The 19,793-nt window shown below is 33.4% G+C and overlaps 1 protein-coding gene and 3 long non-coding RNA genes across 5 annotated transcripts in view; all 4 read right to left on the bottom strand.

The window, feature by feature from the left end:
• LOC124444974 overlaps positions 1-8,704 on the bottom strand; it is a 68,368-nt gene extending 59,664 nt beyond the window's left edge. The window contains exon 1 of the long non-coding RNA XR_006948070.1: positions 8,596-8,704. This is a non-coding gene — a long non-coding RNA (uncharacterized LOC124444974). The remainder of the gene's footprint in view (positions 1-8,595) is intronic.
• LOC124444979 lies at positions 78-2,424 on the bottom strand. Its single transcript, XR_006948075.1, has 2 exons — positions 2,137-2,424; positions 78-426 (listed from the first exon to the last, which is right to left on the bottom strand). It is a non-coding gene; the product is annotated as an uncharacterized LOC124444979 (long non-coding RNA).
• On the bottom strand, positions 5,084-5,586 carry LOC124444972. Its single transcript, XR_006948068.1, has 2 exons — positions 5,359-5,586; positions 5,084-5,314 (listed from the first exon to the last, which is right to left on the bottom strand). It is a non-coding gene; the product is annotated as an uncharacterized LOC124444972 (long non-coding RNA).
• A 961-nt stretch (positions 8,705-9,665) lies between the features above and the next one.
• Positions 9,666-17,954, bottom strand: LOC124444951 (regulator of G-protein signaling 12-like). Of its 2 annotated transcripts, XM_046995658.1 has the most exons (16): positions 15,701-17,954; positions 15,230-15,254; positions 14,996-15,144; positions 14,844-14,930; positions 14,632-14,778; positions 14,385-14,543; positions 13,904-13,987; positions 13,607-13,703; positions 13,138-13,170; positions 12,956-13,053; positions 12,630-12,809; positions 12,480-12,562; positions 12,263-12,386; positions 12,070-12,169; positions 11,637-11,984; positions 9,666-11,133 (listed from the first exon to the last, which is right to left on the bottom strand). In XM_046995658.1, exons 1-16 carry the CDS (start codon positions 17,315-17,317, stop codon positions 10,034-10,036), a joined length of 4,431 nt encoding a protein of 1,476 aa, XP_046851614.1. In that variant the 5' UTR covers positions 17,318-17,954; the 3' UTR covers positions 9,666-10,033. The 2 variants fall into 2 exon arrangements, with proteins under 2 accessions (XP_046851614.1, XP_046851615.1); XM_046995659.1 differs by lacking the exon at positions 13,904-13,987 and having other exon boundaries at positions 15,701-17,953.
• Between the last annotated feature and the right edge of the window lie 1,839 nt (positions 17,955-19,793).

The following is a 19,793-nucleotide window of genomic DNA, read 5'->3' as shown; positions in this document are numbered from 1 at the left end:
TATACTTTCATATGAAACATATACAAATGTGTTTTATGTGATATGTGTGTTGATATACATTCGTCATTTCACTGACATTTATAAAATCACTTTATTATCAAAATTACATATCAAGTTGCCAGGAATAAAAATGTCAAATACAAACAATTTCAACATATTTCCAACCTTGTAAGCTATATCTTTCATTTTACATATTTCCTTTGCTCTTCCATCTTTCTTTCTGTTGAAATCCCAAAGTAATGTTTCCTTTCTTTTGGATTTATTCCATTTTATATTAGAATTGTTTGCCTTTTGGGAATCTCTTGTACTTATTGCTTCAGTTATCTTAACAGCAAGTTCTTCTTGGGACATTTGATCACTCAATTTCTCAGCCTCGGTAAAATTCCCCTGGCTTATGGCTTTGTCCAACTTCTCTTCCAGTTGTGACTAACAATTAAAGGAATTAATAAGTTTCTCAGACAATATTTTAATGTGTCTTCCTCAGTTAGAATTAAAATAGATAATTCCTTCAGGAAATAAATACTTTACCAATTTTTTAAAACAGGTTCAATGGACATCCTAAAGTTACTGAAAACACTAACAAACATTAGTTATGAAACATAGCACAATGTATTACTTGGTAGTATATTAGATTCCAGGGTTAGGAAATTACTTGGTTATATAATTAAACTGCATTTTCAAATCTTGAACAAGTTGGACGTAAATAATATTAAATATATAATTTTATTTCAACTATGTTGATTAAATCTACTTTATTCAATAGCTATATACTTGCAGGCTACCAACACGTATGCATTGCGTACCAATTTTTAGAAATGTTTGCCGTTGTATTTAATAAACGCAGTGTTTTGGGAGATACACCCAAAGGCCAAGAAATGAAAGAAACATGAATATTCATGATAGCTACAATAAATAATTTTATGATAAATGGCTTTGCCTAGCCCTAAATCTGGACACTGTTTTTTTTCCAAAACAAAACGAAATGGGAGGGAAAACCGGTGGATCCGGTAAAAAACCCTCCAATAAAAGAAAAGATCGAAAATTTAGAAAAATTTCCTCAAATTTATGTAGTTTTAAGATGTTTCATATTTTTGTTGTTTTCAACAGTAATAGTAACGTAGTCAGTCAGATCGTGCGTTACAGTCGTATAAAAATTTGCATTTGCAAAGCAACAAAAAAGTGGGCTGACTACCCTATTGACACAGCTAATATATTATGATCGAACGAAAGAAACGCAAACTTTGGTCGAGAACAAAAAATGAAGGAGTACAGAGTATTAACAAAAATTTTAGAAAATACGTAGACGAAAAACGAAAACAAATAGAAGACATATATAACTCATATGAAAAAATTATTTAGTACCAACGCCCTGACCATTAACCAGCCAATAACAATGAAAAATTAAATGACCAAAGTGACGTCATGACTTGCATGAAAATCATTTTTGATGTCTACTAAACTTCATTCGATTTAAAATTTCCTATGTTGCTTTATTAATAGATGGCTTTCACTCGTGTGTTTGGTCAGAAAAGTTAACAATTGTGAAAAATTAGTTTTACGGAAATTAGAATCTTTCAATAAGGACTGAAGGGATCTTCGGTCCAATTCATTATCCAGCGAGGAGGCCTACAGACATAGCTACTCTATAAAAAACACGTTATAATGTCAGCATAATGAATGATCAAAACAAAACTGAAATATACTGAAAAGAACACATCATTTATACCTGATTTCCAAGCGTTGTCGGGATCAATCTGATCCAGGCGACTTAGTCGGTCTCTTCCTTTTTTTTTCACTGCGAATTAATTTCTATGATATACACGTAAAAACTCTCACACAGTTTTTACGTGTATCATAGAAATTAATTGTAACCTTTTTATCTTAGAAACTCAACAAACCCTACTTGCAGCATTGCAATTTTTTTTATAAACGTTAAGTAAATTAGTAAAAGGTAGCGAGTGAAAGCCAGCTATTTTCTCAAAGCAAGGGACACTTTTCTTGAAATTTTTTTTAATTTGGGTGTTTTTCATAATTAGGGTTCAAACTATAAAAATAGACCATCAGGATCCTTTTTTAGTATCTCTTACTGTTACTCATACATGTTAATTTTAAAACTTACGTATGTACTCAACTTACAAACCACAAGACATGGATCGTGTTTTTCCACTCGCTTGTTTTTCATCTTCGTAGAATATAGCCCGTTTTCTAGTCCAATCACTTCAATGTTCATGCTCTCATACGTACATATGCCGTTATGCAATGTCTATTAGATATGTTTAAACCAATCCATACACGAAGTAACCAGCATTAATAACCAATAAAGTAGATACTGACATCGTGAATCGCCATTTCAAGCGCCTGAAGGAAAAGGGATCACTTCAATACCCCAGTTATATCATCACTCAAAGAATGTTTAGTGCAGAGTTGATCTTTTGTGAGTATCAGTTGAACACCTTCAGGTGGGCTCATATAACAATGGGGCCCATCATCATTATATGAACAAACAACTGACATCCACAAAGAATCCAAACTACAAATCAACATTCTTGGCCATGAATCACCATGACACATGAGCAATGACAAACTAGTTAGAGTAATTGAAGTGAATGACACAGGTGGTAAAGGGACTTTCACAACTCCATCCGTGTGGGATCTACAATATGAGAAACAATGAAACACATGTACGACATTTCACGATGAAGAACTCTGCATATGACGTTAGTTTGCGTTTTTAAATTCTTAATCAGATATTTTGAGAATGACCAAATTGTAATATGTTTTTTGTTCGACTATCTAAATGGTAGAACATTCACCTACATTGCACAAATAGCTTTAGTGAGTTGAGTTTGAACGATGCAACAAGTTTCAAACAATCAAAGGCTTAACACCGCGGTCATTTTACAGCAAAGCTTTCATGGTACAAGGCTTAAACTAAGACTAGTTTATTATTCCATGTAACTCAAACTTACTTCGTCAGTAAAAAGAGAGAACTTACCTTTCTTACTACAACGTTCAAATGAAGAAGGCCTGTTTCGAATGTCGAACTTTAAGCCTGGTTCACACGAGCAAAGTAAGAAGAAGAACAAGCGTAGACAAAAGATAAAACAAAGATAATCAACGAAGCATGTGACGAAAAAAAGAAGAGTTGAACAAAATTCAATGTCTTTGTCTTTGTAAACATCTAGAGCAATAGAAACTAAAGTCTTGACGTTCATGCTTATTTTACTCGTGTGAACAAGGCTATACATTCACCGAACGCATTAAAGACAAAAGGAAATGAAATGAACTCCCTCATTATCTTTTGTTTTAAATGCGTTCGGATGAAACATACCTGACAATCAACAAATTAACATAATGTTTAATTGATGTCATGACAAATTACTGTAATTTAAAACATTAAAATATTATTACGTTTTTCACTACAACAAATTTCAGCAACTCAGTTAGCAAATTGAATGAAATTTAAATATTACTCACCTATAATTATTTTTCCACGTAGTGGATTTATTCCATTGATTATTTTTGTGTTTTCCTCATACATCTTTACTTGAATCTTGATAATTATCATAATTGGACAAACCACCATGGAACTATCATGTGTTTTTTTTAACTTGAATGTCAAATTGATTTTGAACAAAGTTATGAACCGTAAGTCAATTTTTGATTGTTTGAATATTACACCATTGCTCGTCGTCGTTCTTTATTCGTAGATTAACGTAATCCTTAGCCCAAATTTATTTTGAGAAAATCCACGACAACCACGATGTAATCCACGACAACCACAATGTAATCCACGACAACCACGATGTAATCCACGACAACCACAATGTAATCCACAATAACCATGTTGCAATTAATCGATATAATACACCACCATTCTTTCATTCCTTATCTTCAAAACAATGAAGTTCAATAAATTGAACGAATGTATTTAAAATTGACAAAAAAATAACGTATATAATATATCAAAAGCTTTTTAGCAACTCCCGTTACATTGCCGATTGTTCTTGCTCAAAACTCTTAATAATTTTATATGAATTAGTTGGAAGACTTTCTAGATATAGTAATAAAACATCACCAAAAACCAATAATCCAATTTTGAAAATTTATTAAAAGTTAAAAGTAGAAATATTTTTTATTATAACGTCATACTGTCTAGTCTACTCATAATGTAACCAGCTTTTCAGAAACTGTAAGTAATGATAAAACAAGTACGAAAGGTATTAACAAGAAAATTTAATACCTGTAGATTCTTCGTCATAAGCAACCAACTGCCCCTCCTAAATATACTTCAGTTTTTGAAGAAAAATTTCTGAAATGAAAAATCATTATACTATTATTAGCTTTTACATCCATCTAACTGAAACGATTGCTTGTTTGGTATCGAACAGATAAAAACACATCAACAACCACTTACCAAAATATATTTTAAGCTTTGTGGTATTAGGATGGATAATTTGTTTCCTGATATTGAGTTTATAGTTCACCATAGCAGTTTTTAAACTTCCACACAATGTCATCACCATGATTATTAACATTTCTATTATGCAGCATAACAACCATAGATAGACAAAGCACCATAACTCATCATGGCAATAAATGCATGCTTTTTGCAAAAAATTTAGGTGACAAAATATTCAAGTAAGATTTCATGTCAATATAAATGTCTGTGCATCATCTAATGTTCATCTTACCTGACGTCCATCCTATATCTTGGGCCAACTGCAGCATCTCTAGAGATTTACTTGTGCACACTTGGTCGAAAATTACGCGCAAGTCAAAAACAACAGAACAAAAAACTTTCGACGATAGCTAGGTTATTTACATCTTAGTCTGAATTAATTTGTTCAAGAGCTTATTGAGTTAAGGTAAGTTATACGAGACGATTAAGTCGTGTCCTTCACGTTAGACGATAAAACCCACAAACAGAAAGCAACAATGTAAAACAAAATTATATCTGCAACAAGAAGTCTTCAAAAGTCATGCATGGGCTAAAGTGTCATGCAATGTATTTACAAGTATAGTTATAGAGTCGTAAAATCTTTGTCTTCCATTATTTCATCTTGCTGTCATTTTTTCTCTCTCATTATTTCATCTTATATTTCGTCACAATATTACTTTGTCATCTTTTTTCTTGCACTGTTTCACTGTAATTTTACTTCAATAAAATAGTAGTGAACTTTGTGTTTGAATTTTTGGTTTTTTTTATTTGTTGATTTTTCTATGGAAATTTCTGACCTGTCGAGAATGACGAAGGACCTCAAAATCGAAAAATTCTGCGATTGAAAAGTGCCTCAACAACGTAAGACGCTACCTTCCCAAGAATCAATGAAGTGCCTCAACAACGGAAGACGCTACCTTTCCAAGAATCGACGAAGTGCCTCAACAACGGAAGACGCTGCAATTGCAAAATCGACGAAGTGCCTCAACAACGGAAGACGCTGCAATTGCAAAATCGACGAAGTGCCTCAACAAAGGAGGACGCTGCAACTGCAAAAATCGACGAAGTGCCTAAACAACGGAAGACGCTGCAACTGCAAAATCGACGAAGTGCCTCAACAACGGAAGACGCTGCAATTGCAAAATCGACGAAGTGCCTCAACAACGGAAGACGCTGCAACTGCAAAATCGACGAAGTGCCTCAACAACGGAAGACGCTGCAACTGCAAAATCGACGAAGTGCCTCAACAACGGAAGACGCTGCAACTGCAAAAATCGACGAAGTGCTTCAACAACGGAAGACGCTGCAATTGCAAAATCGACGAAGTGCCTCAACAACGGAAGACGCTGCAACTGCAAAAATCGACGAAGTGCCTCAACAACGGAAGACGCTGCAACTGCAAAAATCGACGAAGTGCCTCAACAACGGAAGACGCTGCAATTGCGAAAATCGACGAAGTGCCTCAACAACGGAAGACGCTGCAATTGCAAAATCGACGAAGTGCCTCAACAACGGAAGACGCTGCAATTGCAAAATCGACGAAGTGCCTCAACAACGGAAGACGCTGCAATTGCAAAATCGACGAAGTGCCTCAACAACGGAAGACGCTGCAATTGCGAAAATCGATGAAGTGCCTCAACAACGGAAGACGCTGCAATTGCGAAAATCGACGAAGTGCCTCAACAACGGAAGACGCTGCAATTGCAAAGATCGACGAAGTACCTCAACAACCTAAGACATTGTGCTCTCAACATGTGAAAAAGTAGATGCTGTTCTGCCATCATAGGCTCATAAACGTTTCCTGAATAAGTATACTGCGTTCTTGAGTTTCCTTGTTCTTATCCAATATTAAACTTATGGTTCCTAAAGTGACCTCTTCCAATTAGTGCTCTTTTACTTGTAAGGCTTTCATTAATTCTTACTATTCTGGACGTCTTGCAGACATTCTACATAATTTGTCGAACGCTTTTTTCTAAAGAGTACTTTTTACAACAATACTTTTACTTACTTTTCTAATTAATAATTAAACGAATAGTGGACAAATGAAGACTTCAAGTTGCTGATGTATGATTAAGTATGATATTTACTTTTGTTTTATGAATAAATTTCTTCGAATTAATGTTTCTTTTCATATGTTATAAATTTCCGAAAAGAATGAAGTCGTATAGACTCTACATTTTCTCTTAAACGATTTCATATCGATCGTTCACATTGGCAGTTTTGACTTAATTTTTGTCTGATAATCCTTACCGTAAACTCAATAAAATTTTGTTTAAAAATGTTGACAACATTTATTTGATTCATGAGTAAATTTCTTCCAGTGAATATGTCTTTTGATATCTATACATTTCATAGGAAGTCTTATAGACTTCTTTATACGCCATTGAACGTCAATTTCTTATATATAGATCATTCACAACACTAGATTTGTTAATCCTTGTATACTTTAAACTCAGCAGCATTTTGCTTAAAAATGCACACAACATTTACTTTTGATTCATGAGTAAATTTCTACAAATGAAGGCTTCTTTTTATATTTATACAATTCAAAAGAAGGAAGTCTTATAGACTTCTTTATATGTCATTGAGCGTTGATTTTTGAAATATTATTCACACCACTAGATTTGACTTAAAAATTTAATCATTTCAAATGGAGGAAGTCATATAGACTTCTTTAAATGCTTTTGAACATCGTTTTTAGATAAATCGTTCACAATAATTGTTCTTTTTTGATTTATTGTCTAATCATTTTTATCCTAAACTTGTAGCTAGTACTCGTCTGGCAGCAGCAAAATACGAAGATAGTGGTTGCACAACAAAAATCTTAAACAAAGTTTTTTGTGCAAAGTTGTAAGAAAAAAAAATTTTGAATGTGTGCACAAGTAAATCCATAAAAACACGCTATGTCTGTTGCTTTCATTTGAATATCCTATCAATTCAAATCAAACGAAATGAGCTTCTGTGTTTTCACCCATTTGATATATATTATAAAAATTATAATATTAAAATAAAAATATTAACAGAAAAGATTACTACAATAAAAGAATATTATAACAAAAATTTTCAAAAGCGTTTTCGTAAAAAAAGAACCAAGCAGTCAATGAAAGTTTTAACGTCATATAATTTTGCATTTTCTACCTTACTCCTCCTTTGTTCTCTTCCAGTTGTTTTCATAGCGATCCGTTTTATCTTTGCTTCAAATTTCAACGAGGATACGACTTCGATTGCATTCTTTATGATTGCTCATAGTAAATTCTCAAGAGAAAATTAGCTTCTTTTCCTATAGAATAAAAACACATTTATTGACAAAATGCTTTAAAATACTTTCAATAACAACTTTTCTAAATTGTACTCAAGTAGCGTACATCGTATTTCGTTAAAAATCTTTCTCGCCCACTGAAATTGCTATCATTCGAACTTATTGAATTGAAGAGCCTGTAGCCGTCAACACTTTCAAATTTTTCCCTGTATCCCACTCCATTCAAAGATTTTGTGGGTATTTTCGTAGTCAAGCTGGTCAGTTTTGCATAATTCGTGCCCAGTGTTCTTCATTTTCACGCGGAACAAAATTCGCGCCAATTTTATCGAAAGTTCAATGTCCACCATGAACCAACATTTTCATATTTTTTCACATATCTCAAAATTTTCGCTTAAAAGAGTCAAAACAGCATTTTTTACCAACACAAAATCAACCCATGGGATAAGAAATACCCTCCTTATCGCTCATTTTGCCATACTATTACTTTTCAACTAGAATTTTTACATATTTTTGTGTTGAAACGGGAAAGATGTCGGTCGCACAACTTTGTCGCTGAAAATATATTGATTCAAAAATACACGCTAGAAGCAAAAATATTCAACAAAGTTTCACTTCGAAGTATTTAAAACACTAGCAGTCACTAACACACGAAAGCAAAATGAAAAGAAAGACTTTGAAACATACAAACTTGCCGCTTTTATACTGACAAGTTTTTCTGACAAAGCAAATGCACCGTCGAAGGCACGCAGTTAAAAACGGCGAATGGCACAAAAACAACCGACGAAAAGATTTACAAGGAAAACAATGCGTAACTATACATCAAACAAGGCTTTTGTCATTGAATTTATACACATTTGAAGTGCGTTTTAAAACAATAAATCAAAATTTCACTAACCTTCCTTTCACTTTCGAGTCTTGAGGGCATCTACCGTTGTGTAGAGTGATTGACGTTTATTAAGATCATTTGGTGGTCCGATCGATTTCATTGGTTGATTTCGATGAGCTCTACAATTGTTATTGGATAAATTTTGAGCTCATATATCTCTGATTGGCTAAATTTCTACAATATGTTAAATATTAAAAGTTTTCCCAGATAAGTGAAAGGTAAATTAGGTAAGACACTTTTGATAAGGTCTCTCTTTGAAATAAAATAACATTCAAAAAAGTGTCTGCTTTCAAATATAATCATCCCAAGTTGAGAACATATAATTTTTTAATGGCTGAAAAAAATTTATAAAGTTCAGGTTAATGATGCAACTCCGAGAGACGATGTACTGAGTGCATCCAGAAGTTTTCATTGATATAGTGCAAATCCCTCATGAGATACCAGGTTTGGTGCGTAGTGTAAATAACAAAAAATATGATGAAAACGCCAATTTTCAAGATATTCATGGCTGACATTTAAAGAAGCGCCGTTTCATAAATCTGCTTGACGGAGTTAAATTTCTTCAGTTCGCCTGTGTTGAGTCTTCTGTATTATTTAGCCTTACACGAAGTTTTATTTTCAACTGGTTTAAAATGAATATGGCGTTTCTTCCTGATGAGTGGCAAGATGACAATCGCATGAACTTCATGTTCTCCGCTTTTCCAGAGAATAGAAAATTTCAAGCTTATTTTAGATTTTCAGGTTTTCTGACAAACATCAAGGCAGGGCAAGCACAGTCACAGAAAATGACCTCAATATCTTAAAGTAAAACTTCTTCAGTGTTATGATATTACAAAACATTCCCTTTGATAATTTTTGACTCCTCCCAATTTTTTCTTTGACATAGAAAGGCCGAAGCAACTACTAAATTACAAATCACAAAACTTAACAAAGAAACTGATGAATATGAAAAATAAAATTGATTTTTCAAATATAAAGATAGACATAAAGGTAGACACGTAGACGCAAAGATAGACATAAAGGTAGACACAAGGGTAGACAAAAAGCTAGATGTAAAGGCAGACACAATACAATGAACGTGAAATATCGTAAATAGTCATTTTCACGTCTGTAAATTTTGTTCTAAGCGAAACACACTCGTTGATTTAAAGCTTTGAATATATATACATAATTTTGTTATATGAAAAGAGACAACAGTATAAAAACGATAAATTTCGGTATTCTGTGTATCATCTTCAGGTTAAAATTATACTGTTGTTGGCTTTCATACAACAAAACTATGTACCCTTCCACATTATACAGAATTATTTACATTTTTCATAATTATACTACAAAAAACGGATTAAACAGTCTACGTGAAAGTATATTATTATCCCCGTTTTAAAATAATTTGTACTTATAAAAAATTACATAATATTTGTGATGTTCATGAATACACTTAACAATTTTATACAAATGTAACACGAACATTACCATCCATTATTTTTTCACTGCCCACATCCACGTGATCATAAGACGTTCTGAATTCATTACCAACCAGAGGTGAAACATCATTGCTACCACTGACATGTAAAGCTGGTGTAAACAATGGGCATTTCATTGGTTTACCATCATTTCTGTCATTGATGGATGACTCCTGTAATGTATTCATTTTTGGAGACACTTGTGAATACAACCGTAATGGTTTAAGTTCATCTCTCAGAAACGAGTTGTCCAGAATTGCTTGACGATCATGAGTCGACGTCGAACCGTAATTTTCCGACTGTTCTACAAGGGCCCGTATGTGATATTTTGCTGTCGCCATGTTCTCTTTAAAGTTACAATTTTCGGAACTCGATCTGTTCGAAGAACTTACTCTGTTTGACAATCGCTTATCGTTGGCGTAAAATGAAATCTTTTCAGTAATTTTTCCCGCTCCTTCATCTTCTGTAGTGCTTTCATATCCAGTGTCTACAGAGTTGTCTATTTTAGCCAAATTGCGTTCACGATTCTTATTAATTATGTTTGACACCCAAACAACTTCGGTGTTGCTGTTCTTATTATAGTGTTGACTTTCATGATGCCGCGCCTTCCATTCATGAACGTCATCAGACGTTGTACAGCGGTCATCAGGGTGAGTGTAAGGTAACGAGCCTGCTCTGACACGACCAACAGGTTGATTTCGAACATGCTTAAAGAACTTTTTCCGATCAATGGTTTGGGTCTGTGGTCCATTATCAAGATAAACCTTTGCTTGGGTTAATTCTGAACCCGACCAATGTCGTGTAAACCTTGAAATCGTATGAAATTCATCGGAAACAGCCGCTGCTCCACTAGAAGGTTGCTTGCTAACGCAGATAGAATAGTTCGAGGGAGAGGAAGTGGTTTTCTTTAACGGTTCATGAGAAGGACATGAAGAGGGGACGACAGAAAACTGTTTAACCCTTGCAGCAGACGAAACATCTTGATCTTTCAAAAACTCTGGCAACTCAATGTTCTTTTGATTTAACAGTCCTCGTTGATCATCCATACGGCTGTTCTGCGAGCGATGAAGAAGAACGAAAAATTCTGCAAATGGAAGATGGACTTTTTAATACTTAAACACTACGTGACGTGAAATTTGCCATTTTTTAGAGATGCAACTTGACGATAATGTCGGAGTAAGTTTCACACAGTGAGTAATAATGTGACAAATAAATATTTAAACTCTTTAATCACCAAAGACGGTTATTATAAGTTCATTCAAAGTTCATAAGGAATTACTATAGATATAGCAAAACTAGAGTGCTTTTGGTTTTAGTGGGGTAATCACGATGGCAAAACATAAGAACGATAATCAAAACGTAAAACATGGCAATACCACGTACAGTAACGTTATGTCTTTGTACATTATCATATCCAATCAAAAATAGTCGGATTGTCATTTCATGAGCAACCGTTGATGGTAGATGCTCTTAATTGAAAAAAATTCTTTATTCGAAAGAATCATTCCTGTCGGTGTGACGTCAAATAGAAGAAAAGCACCGTAAATAAAAACAAAACAAACAAACAAAAAATTTAATACTGCATACCTTCCGTGTTTTTCTTTTCTTCATGAACATATGTACGAAATGAAGAGCTCGTTTGACCCACATTACGTTTTTTCTTACGAAACAAAGCTGGACTACGAGACAAATGTTGTTTTTCTTTGTCATTAACATAGAGAGAAGAATCTTTCTTTTCATTCATTTGCATTTTCAACATTGGTACAAATACACCCAAGTCATCAAAACAAAATCCTGACATCGATTGTCGTTTACCCATCATTATCCCATCAAATACTTTGTGGTCCAGAGCAACGATTGCTTTCGAAGGAGTGTGGTGAGTGTACATTTTTGCTTCGTTATTATTCACTGTCATCACCCTTGCCTCGTTTAAGACTATAGATAATCATTGAGGATAAAGACTGTGAGAATGGAGGACAATCTTTGCAGAAAAAAAAAAAAAAATGTAAAGATTCTTCACCTTTGCATGCTTTTTCTCGAATAATCAAATTTTTCTGATGACACGTCGATATAGGTAATTTTATATCGAGAAATCCACCATCCTCATTATCATCACCACGCTTAATAAAACACATGTTTAATCACCGAATTAAAACATTTATAAAATATGAATGGATTTACGTATGACATGTATTTAAACAAATCCAACTCACCAAAACGATAGAATAATTATCCAAATCAATATCATGATGTCGTAAAATGGGTTGAATAACCTCAAGGATCGTTTGTTGTTCGCTTGCAATTACACCGATTGTTGCATCATTTGGTAATTCCATTCTTTAAATAAATAAAACAAAATAATGAAAATTTACTGTTTTTTTTTAAATGAGCATATCGACCTATTCTTAAATCATCTTTACAATAACATACCTGAATAAAATTTTTTGGAGTAGAATAATTTCTTTGTTGATGAAACGTGTAAGTTTCATTTTTAAATCTTCCTCATTTAGTTCCTAAAATTCCATATTTCAGTAATAAAGCTAACGTGATATAAAAAAAGAAAGAAAGTTTCATATTCACCTTTTCCCCAAGGAAAATACTTAATGCAGGTAGTGACAATCCATGACGAACACATAAATCCAATAAACCATCATGAAGACTTCTTGTACTCTTGCAGAACAAAAACATTGATAATGTATTTGGTAAAATAACTTTACAAGTTGGTGGTGGTCGTTCTTTGCTATCCAAGTCATTCAATGTCTGCAATAATAAGACAATATTGTTTATCTTCATATTGTCTGACATAATTTTCAATATTTTTTCATTGCAAGCAAGATCCCAGAACGTTTCTCCCATCTTCGATAAGATTATAACACTACGGATATTTTTCAATTCCTAAAACGTACCTCATCGGAATTATTTGCATTTGATGAAAATACAGAATCAGACAGTGACGATAAAGAGCTTCTCGTACTGCTTGCCTGACTTTCAGTGCTGCGTATGTCTAAAATATATTAATAGCAAAGTTTGTTTAAAATTAATGTGAATATAGCGCTATATTCTAAATTTACATAAGAACGTAACTTACTGTTTCTCTTTGATTGATCACTTTTTAACCTTCCTTTTAAAAGAAAATAATTATATGATGAAAACATTTAGATATAAAACAATTTAGTAGAAGGAAAAGACGATATTCAGGGTAGATCCACAATGGTTTGTGCGTGTATGGGGGACGAATTTTACCATGTTTTACTTTCTTGTTGAGTTCTGTTGCCCATTTTAAATTGACACCCCTCCTGTACCCAGGTTCGTAGTGAACGCTTTGCTGACAAAGCAGGGGGCATGGTCTTGGTTTGGGGGTAGTTAATGAAGATGTAGTCAAATTTAGTGAAAATTTACTGATATGTGAACAATTTTTGCCGACAGAACGATGATTGGGGGGTCTGGCATCCCCTGACCACCATTTTTGAGGCCCTTGCATACACCCCATCAGCCAAGAATTTTGAAAGGATGAACACTCCCCAGCACCCTTACTGGCAATATTTATGAATAGTTACCTCTCCATGGAAGAATTGATTTTTTCTTAATATCATCTATTTCTTGACTGGCTTGTGGCTTTGAAGGCTTTTTTACTTTTACTTTTGTGCTGCTAAACTGAAATAAAGGATTTAGAATTAAAGAAAAGACTATACATACACTACTAACAAACGATATTAATAAACATTTTGCATTTGAAAGTAGAAGAGGTTATTAATTGGAAACATTATTAATTTCAACACTTTTATTTGTTATGTATTTATTTATATTTAGACTTTGACATTTAATAAATATTTACTGATTTAATTTTAAATTACCTTTTGAGAAAAGGTCAGACTTAAATCATCTTCATTCACAAAATAAACACATTCACGATGACCAAAAATTTTTTGGAATTTCACCTGACAACATGAATAATTTTATATATTTTACAACATCCTTTCCACCATATTAATATTTATTAATTTATATTATTTGACTTAAATTATGTAAGTATTAAAAAGAAATCTTTAATTTAAGTCAACACATTGATCTGGGCTCAAGCCATTAAATGAAGTAAAGAGAATTTGCAAATCAATCATCAATAAATGTTAGATGAAAAATTAAAACATCTCTTTAAAATTTATCTATTCCGTATCATAGTTATTCTATAAAAGTTTTTTTTGTCTGTTACACTGGCTTATGCAAACCTCGCAGATATTTGTGAAAATTCTCGAGAAGGTGAATGTAACTCTCAAGCTCTTGCAAACATCTCCTTGGTTTGTATGACCCCCAGAAACGACATATTATTCATCTTACCATTCTCTTTAATGTACTAATTTCTTCCTCATCTTCCTTTTTATCCCCTTCTTGCTCAAATACAAAATCCTTTCCCTCCATTTCATTAACCAGACACTCCCGATACAATTCAGACTTCAAAAATCTTGTATAACTATCAAACTTCATCAATGTATAAATCTAAAAACAATACTATGTAAGTCTCAGTGTTTAAATAAATAAGTTAAAATAATGACAATTTATCATAAGATAAAAGCCTTTCCCTTACCTGACTCTGAAGATTTTTTAATAATTCACAACAAGGATCCTCAAGAGAAGATTCAACCTCTTTAAGTGCAGTTGCATCAACATTGACAGGTTGGTTAGCACAGGGCTTTAAATGTTCATCATAAATTTCATCGGCCATTTGCTTTAACTGAAATTTGACATAAAACAGATAAGAATAAATCACATGGTTAGAAATCTTTATGGAAGTTTCACCTTTTTCTTATTTTCCAACATCTTGTACTTCTCACAAGCCAACCAAAATACCAGATTCTCTTCACTAAATTCTTTTTGAAGAAAACACTAGAAAAGGAGAATAATGTTGATGTTATACCATCAATATTGTTCAATAAGACTACTGCAATTACCTTAAAAACTTGAAGGCCAATTTTATCTTTCAGTAGATGATCAAATGAGACAGCCCAACGAGCTACATTTCCATCTGGATGATTATTAACTGTTTTACAAGACAACATGCTGGTGGAGGAGGCATGATTCAATTGACCATCACAATGACCTGTAATATGCAATTAAATTTTCAATTGTACATGATAACACTTCACACACACAACCCATTTCAACACAGTTCAAAAAATACTTACCACTTTCCAAGTTCTTTCTAGAATTCTACATAAACAAAGAACAATCTTCTACTAAGTAGACAATCATTATGAATACGTTTGCTTAAACTTAAACTCTTAAAAACAGGAAAACAGTCAAGTACCACCAAAATTATTGTTCTGAATAAGACATTAATCAATTGGCTCAAGAGCAGGAACAAATTTTATGAGTAGTAGTGAACGTGGCATTGTGATAAAATAAAACAAATTATAACATAATTATAATGACCTAATCTATGATAATTAACCAATTATTGTATTTACTATAAATTTATATTAAATAAGCAACTGAACTGAAAAGAGTAACAATGAACGATGATGGACAATGTAATACGTGGAAAATTTACGCACAATACGCTACTGTTAAACGTGAAATTATTCTTCATCGAAAATATATGAAATACAAAAATCATGCCATGGTTCATATGAGAAATTATTACATCGTCAACATACCTCAAAAGTTTGAGCTTTGGCAATCGCTGTAACCGCAGCAGCGTGAGCATCTATAACTGTTCTCACGTTACTTGCAAGCGAATGAGAACGCTGTTGATAAACTTGTGTTTTATGACCGGTTCTTCCAGCTTTAACTTCGTTATTTGATGGTCGAAAATCCCTTTCGTCAGCCATGGAAGTGTCACCTTTCTTCGGTGTTGCAATGTGAATAATATGATGTGATGTTAAGGTAACCCCACCACTAGATTCCTGAGTACAAGTTGGTTTACCGTCTTGAAAAATCTTGATGTTGTACTCTCTGTTACCAGCAAGTTTCTTTCCTTGTTCTTTCATGCTAATATTTTTGTACAAAGATCTTAAATAGAGGCACAGAACTTGATCGTCTTCACCAAACTCATGCTGTGTTTCGTCACTATTCGACGCTGAAAAATGATCAGTATTAACTAATTCTTGCGGGATAATAACCCCTAAATCACGCAGTATATCGACTTCACTACCATAACCATTGAAATCAGGATGATCCAATTCATTCTCATCAATGAGTCCAGTGGTAGTTAAGCGTCGTAGATAATTATAGAACGTACTTATAACCGTTTTATTTGTGGTAGGAAAATATCGACGACAGCTTCCGGCCGAAGGGTGACACTGCAGCTGAAAATAATCTTTCACCATAGAATGCTTGATGGGTTTATTGTAGTTGGAATTGATGAGCAACACGTGACAAGAACAATTTAAGTTGCAATCATCAATAATTGAAACATGATTGTTCATCCCTGCGTGTGAGTCAATCAAATCAACGTTCGCTGTTAAGAGGGCTAAGATTTGTTTGTTTTCGCGAGAAAAGCCAAAGTAAACCAAAGATTTTAGTGGGCTCATCATCATGATTTGATTACTCGTATTTCTGATATAAATCGTGTCCGAGCTAAGCTCAAGACTTACCCAAACAGCTGATTTCTGTTTGATACGCAAATGCGTGACAAGACCCAATGAAGAAGCTGATATAAGAGGCCGATTTATTGAGCCCAGATAGCCAACAAAAATTTGTGATGTTACACAAGTGTCATTTTCATATTGTGATGGCGATTTTAAATTAAACCCGTTGAGCGTTGAAATATCAGAAAAACTCACTTTCAAGTTGACTGGTGCAAAGTTGGTTTTTAACTGTTCATCACAAGCTAGATCATTACTATATGATGTCGACAGGTTAAGATCTTTTTCTTTGGAAGGGAAAATGTCCTGTGGCTCTAAGCTTGCCACAACTATATTAACAGCATGCGACACATCATTCTTATTTCTTGAAAGCATTTCTTTTGACTCCACTTCATTTAGATTGTTTGTCATTACGTTAGCTTTCAACGCTCTGCGAATACGTAACTCAGTGATGCCATCAACATTTGGTGTAATGAAAGATGCCACACAATTATGTTGAAGATCTTCCACATTCACTCCGTTAGCTTCAAGTAATTCATCTCCTGATTTGATGCCAGCTTTCTCAGCCGGACTGCCATGTTGGATTTTGTCAAGTGTACAAGGATATTGACCAACCAAAGTAAAACCAAAACGACTGTCTCGTTTTGTGAAAATACGAAGTACTTTGATTTCGTGACAGGAACTCATATTTCTTTGCCATCACATTTCCATTATTTGAAAAATCCTTCCCGAGACAAAACAGCAAACAAAAGGTTTTGTACTTTGTGATGATTTTAAAATCACTTCAATTCATTGTAGATCGATTTTCGCTCTCTTAACCACAGTTTGTTACAACATCATTCACAACATTCGATGCATGAGTGACGAAACGATCTCTCTTTATATACTATTGTTTCAAAATAGTTCAAAGAAAATTTAATGATTAAATTCTTGTTGGCCCTGTTCAACTCACGAGCGGCTCAGCTGTTCTATTCGTTACAAAGCCAATATTTTTGAAAGATCGCTCATTACTAAATATCAATGAAATTTTTTCTTCTCTGTGAAATTCTTTGTTGACTTGTATTAAAGAGCAATGTGTGATTTGACGTACCCTTCTTTGCGTTGTTTTGATAATTTCCCAAGGAAAATAAGCCGTTGACAGATTAAATGTTTGCCAATATTGAGTTTAGACGTTTGTGCATAATAAATAGGTGACTAACTATTAAAGATGAGGATGAGACAGTTGAGTCAACATCCTTCCACTTTTAAATCGATCTATTACAAACAATTTATTATGAAAACTGAAAAAAACTAACGAGTATTGTTTAACTAATACCAACAAAAATTTCTTGATTTATGAATGGGCTTCAAAAAGAATACTGAACATTTTGTAATATGATCTGGCATTTCAAAAATATGTTAAATATTTCACAAATGACAGACTTTCGTAAAAAAGTTCGGACAGTTCAACTTAATGTCATATTCAATGCTGCAATCACGACAACTTATACATTTTTCATTGCATTTGACGGTCAGGTTCAGATGCTTTGGGAAAGGTACCAAACCAAAGTGTCACTTTGGCATGCAAAAAATGAGCTCATCAAATCACCCATTAGTACAAATTTAAATATTGAAAACATTCTTACGATGAAAAGTTGACAGAATAAGAATGGAAACACCAGTGATGAGAGAATATAAAATTGTTGCAATTTCAATGAACAAATAATCAATGATAGATAATTCGATAGAATAATGAATAAAGTTGTCGCTTTTGAATGCGTTGCAATGAAACGCTAGAAATTTGCATGTTTTTTCTCAAGCATGTGAAAACATCATAGTTATTAAATATGTAATAGCATGGTTTCGAGTACAATTTGGGAAAAACGTGCACGAGTGAGTTTTTCAAAGACTATCAAAATTGCACGAGAAACTATTACTTATTAATAATATAGCAAAAAAATTTCTCAATTCTGTTGATTTTCAACTTCATCGTACGTGTATTTTAGCCGGTTGTTATCGACATAAACAGAAAATAAACTTAAAACTTACGCCAGCAATTGTAATTGCTTTGTTCACAATATAACGTTGCCGCCTGCTGTTTCGCTTTTTTGCAACGGTGTTTCGTATTTTTGCACTGGTATTTACGAAAATAATAATAATTATTATAATAATAATGATAATAAGTTTAACAGGGCATCCTATAGTAGTAGTCTAATCGAGAGGATGCCCTGTTTAATGACAATTCATTTATGAAGATTACAAATATAATCTTGGAAAGGAATTAACAAATATTGATGATTAATTAGCATAGAAGCACTCTTTTTAATTACAAGACGAAAAAATACTTCAAGAGTCATAAAGAGCCTTAAGAATACTTTCAAGAGCCTTTCAAACTCAGTCAAATTCCCACGCGTATAGAATATTAGTTACTTAAAAGTGCAACCGCTTACTGCGAGCGTAGGAGCAAAACGTCTCTTATTACTGCTGCTGTCTTACATTACAATTTTTTTTTCCGGCAAAACTGTTATTTTTTTAGAAAATCAAATCAATTCATTGTTTTTCTATGGATTAAACACAAAATTTGCATTGCAGGAGTAAAAAACGGGCTGGTTTCACTACTGTGTACAAGATAGGATGTTTTAACAAAGATTTTGTCAATCAACCCCGGAAATTACGTGAATGCATGAATATACAATAATTGTATAGGAGGACACCCTTTCCAAAGGAAAGGTGATTTTTATTCATGGTCCTGGTAGTTTGCCTATGTCAGGGACCAGCCATGCTAGCCCAATATCCAGCAATATGGTGTCTTTATCAAGTATATCATTTTATCGAGGTTTTTCAAAAGCTGTAGCAGACCAAGTATTATTAGATAAAATTAATGCAATGAAGTTCGGATTGAATATTCCAGTTATAAAGAGGAATTTCAACTAATACTGTGTGAACAAATAGCCACATTTTGAGCAAAGTGGCAAGTCCTTCAGCATGGTACTATTGGCAAAATAACTTCAGATGACATAAGATGTTATCCCTACCTAAATGTTGGGAAAAGTATCAAAGGTCAAATTTTGATTCAACTCAAAGTTCAATTCATTGTAAGCCAAATGCCATGTTGTTTATCTTGTTTTAGGCATGTTGGGCAACCATCTATGTTGCTAAAAGTTTTTATTGCTAGGATTGGTAA

This window comes from Xenia sp. Carnegie-2017, unplaced genomic scaffold, assembly GCF_021976095.1.
Source record: "Xenia sp. Carnegie-2017 unplaced genomic scaffold, XeniaSp_v1 HiC_scaffold_21, whole genome shotgun sequence".
Classification (NCBI taxonomy): domain Eukaryota; kingdom Metazoa; phylum Cnidaria; class Anthozoa; order Malacalcyonacea; family Xeniidae; genus Xenia; species Xenia sp. Carnegie-2017.
This window is presented reverse-complemented; position numbering and strand designations above follow the sequence as displayed.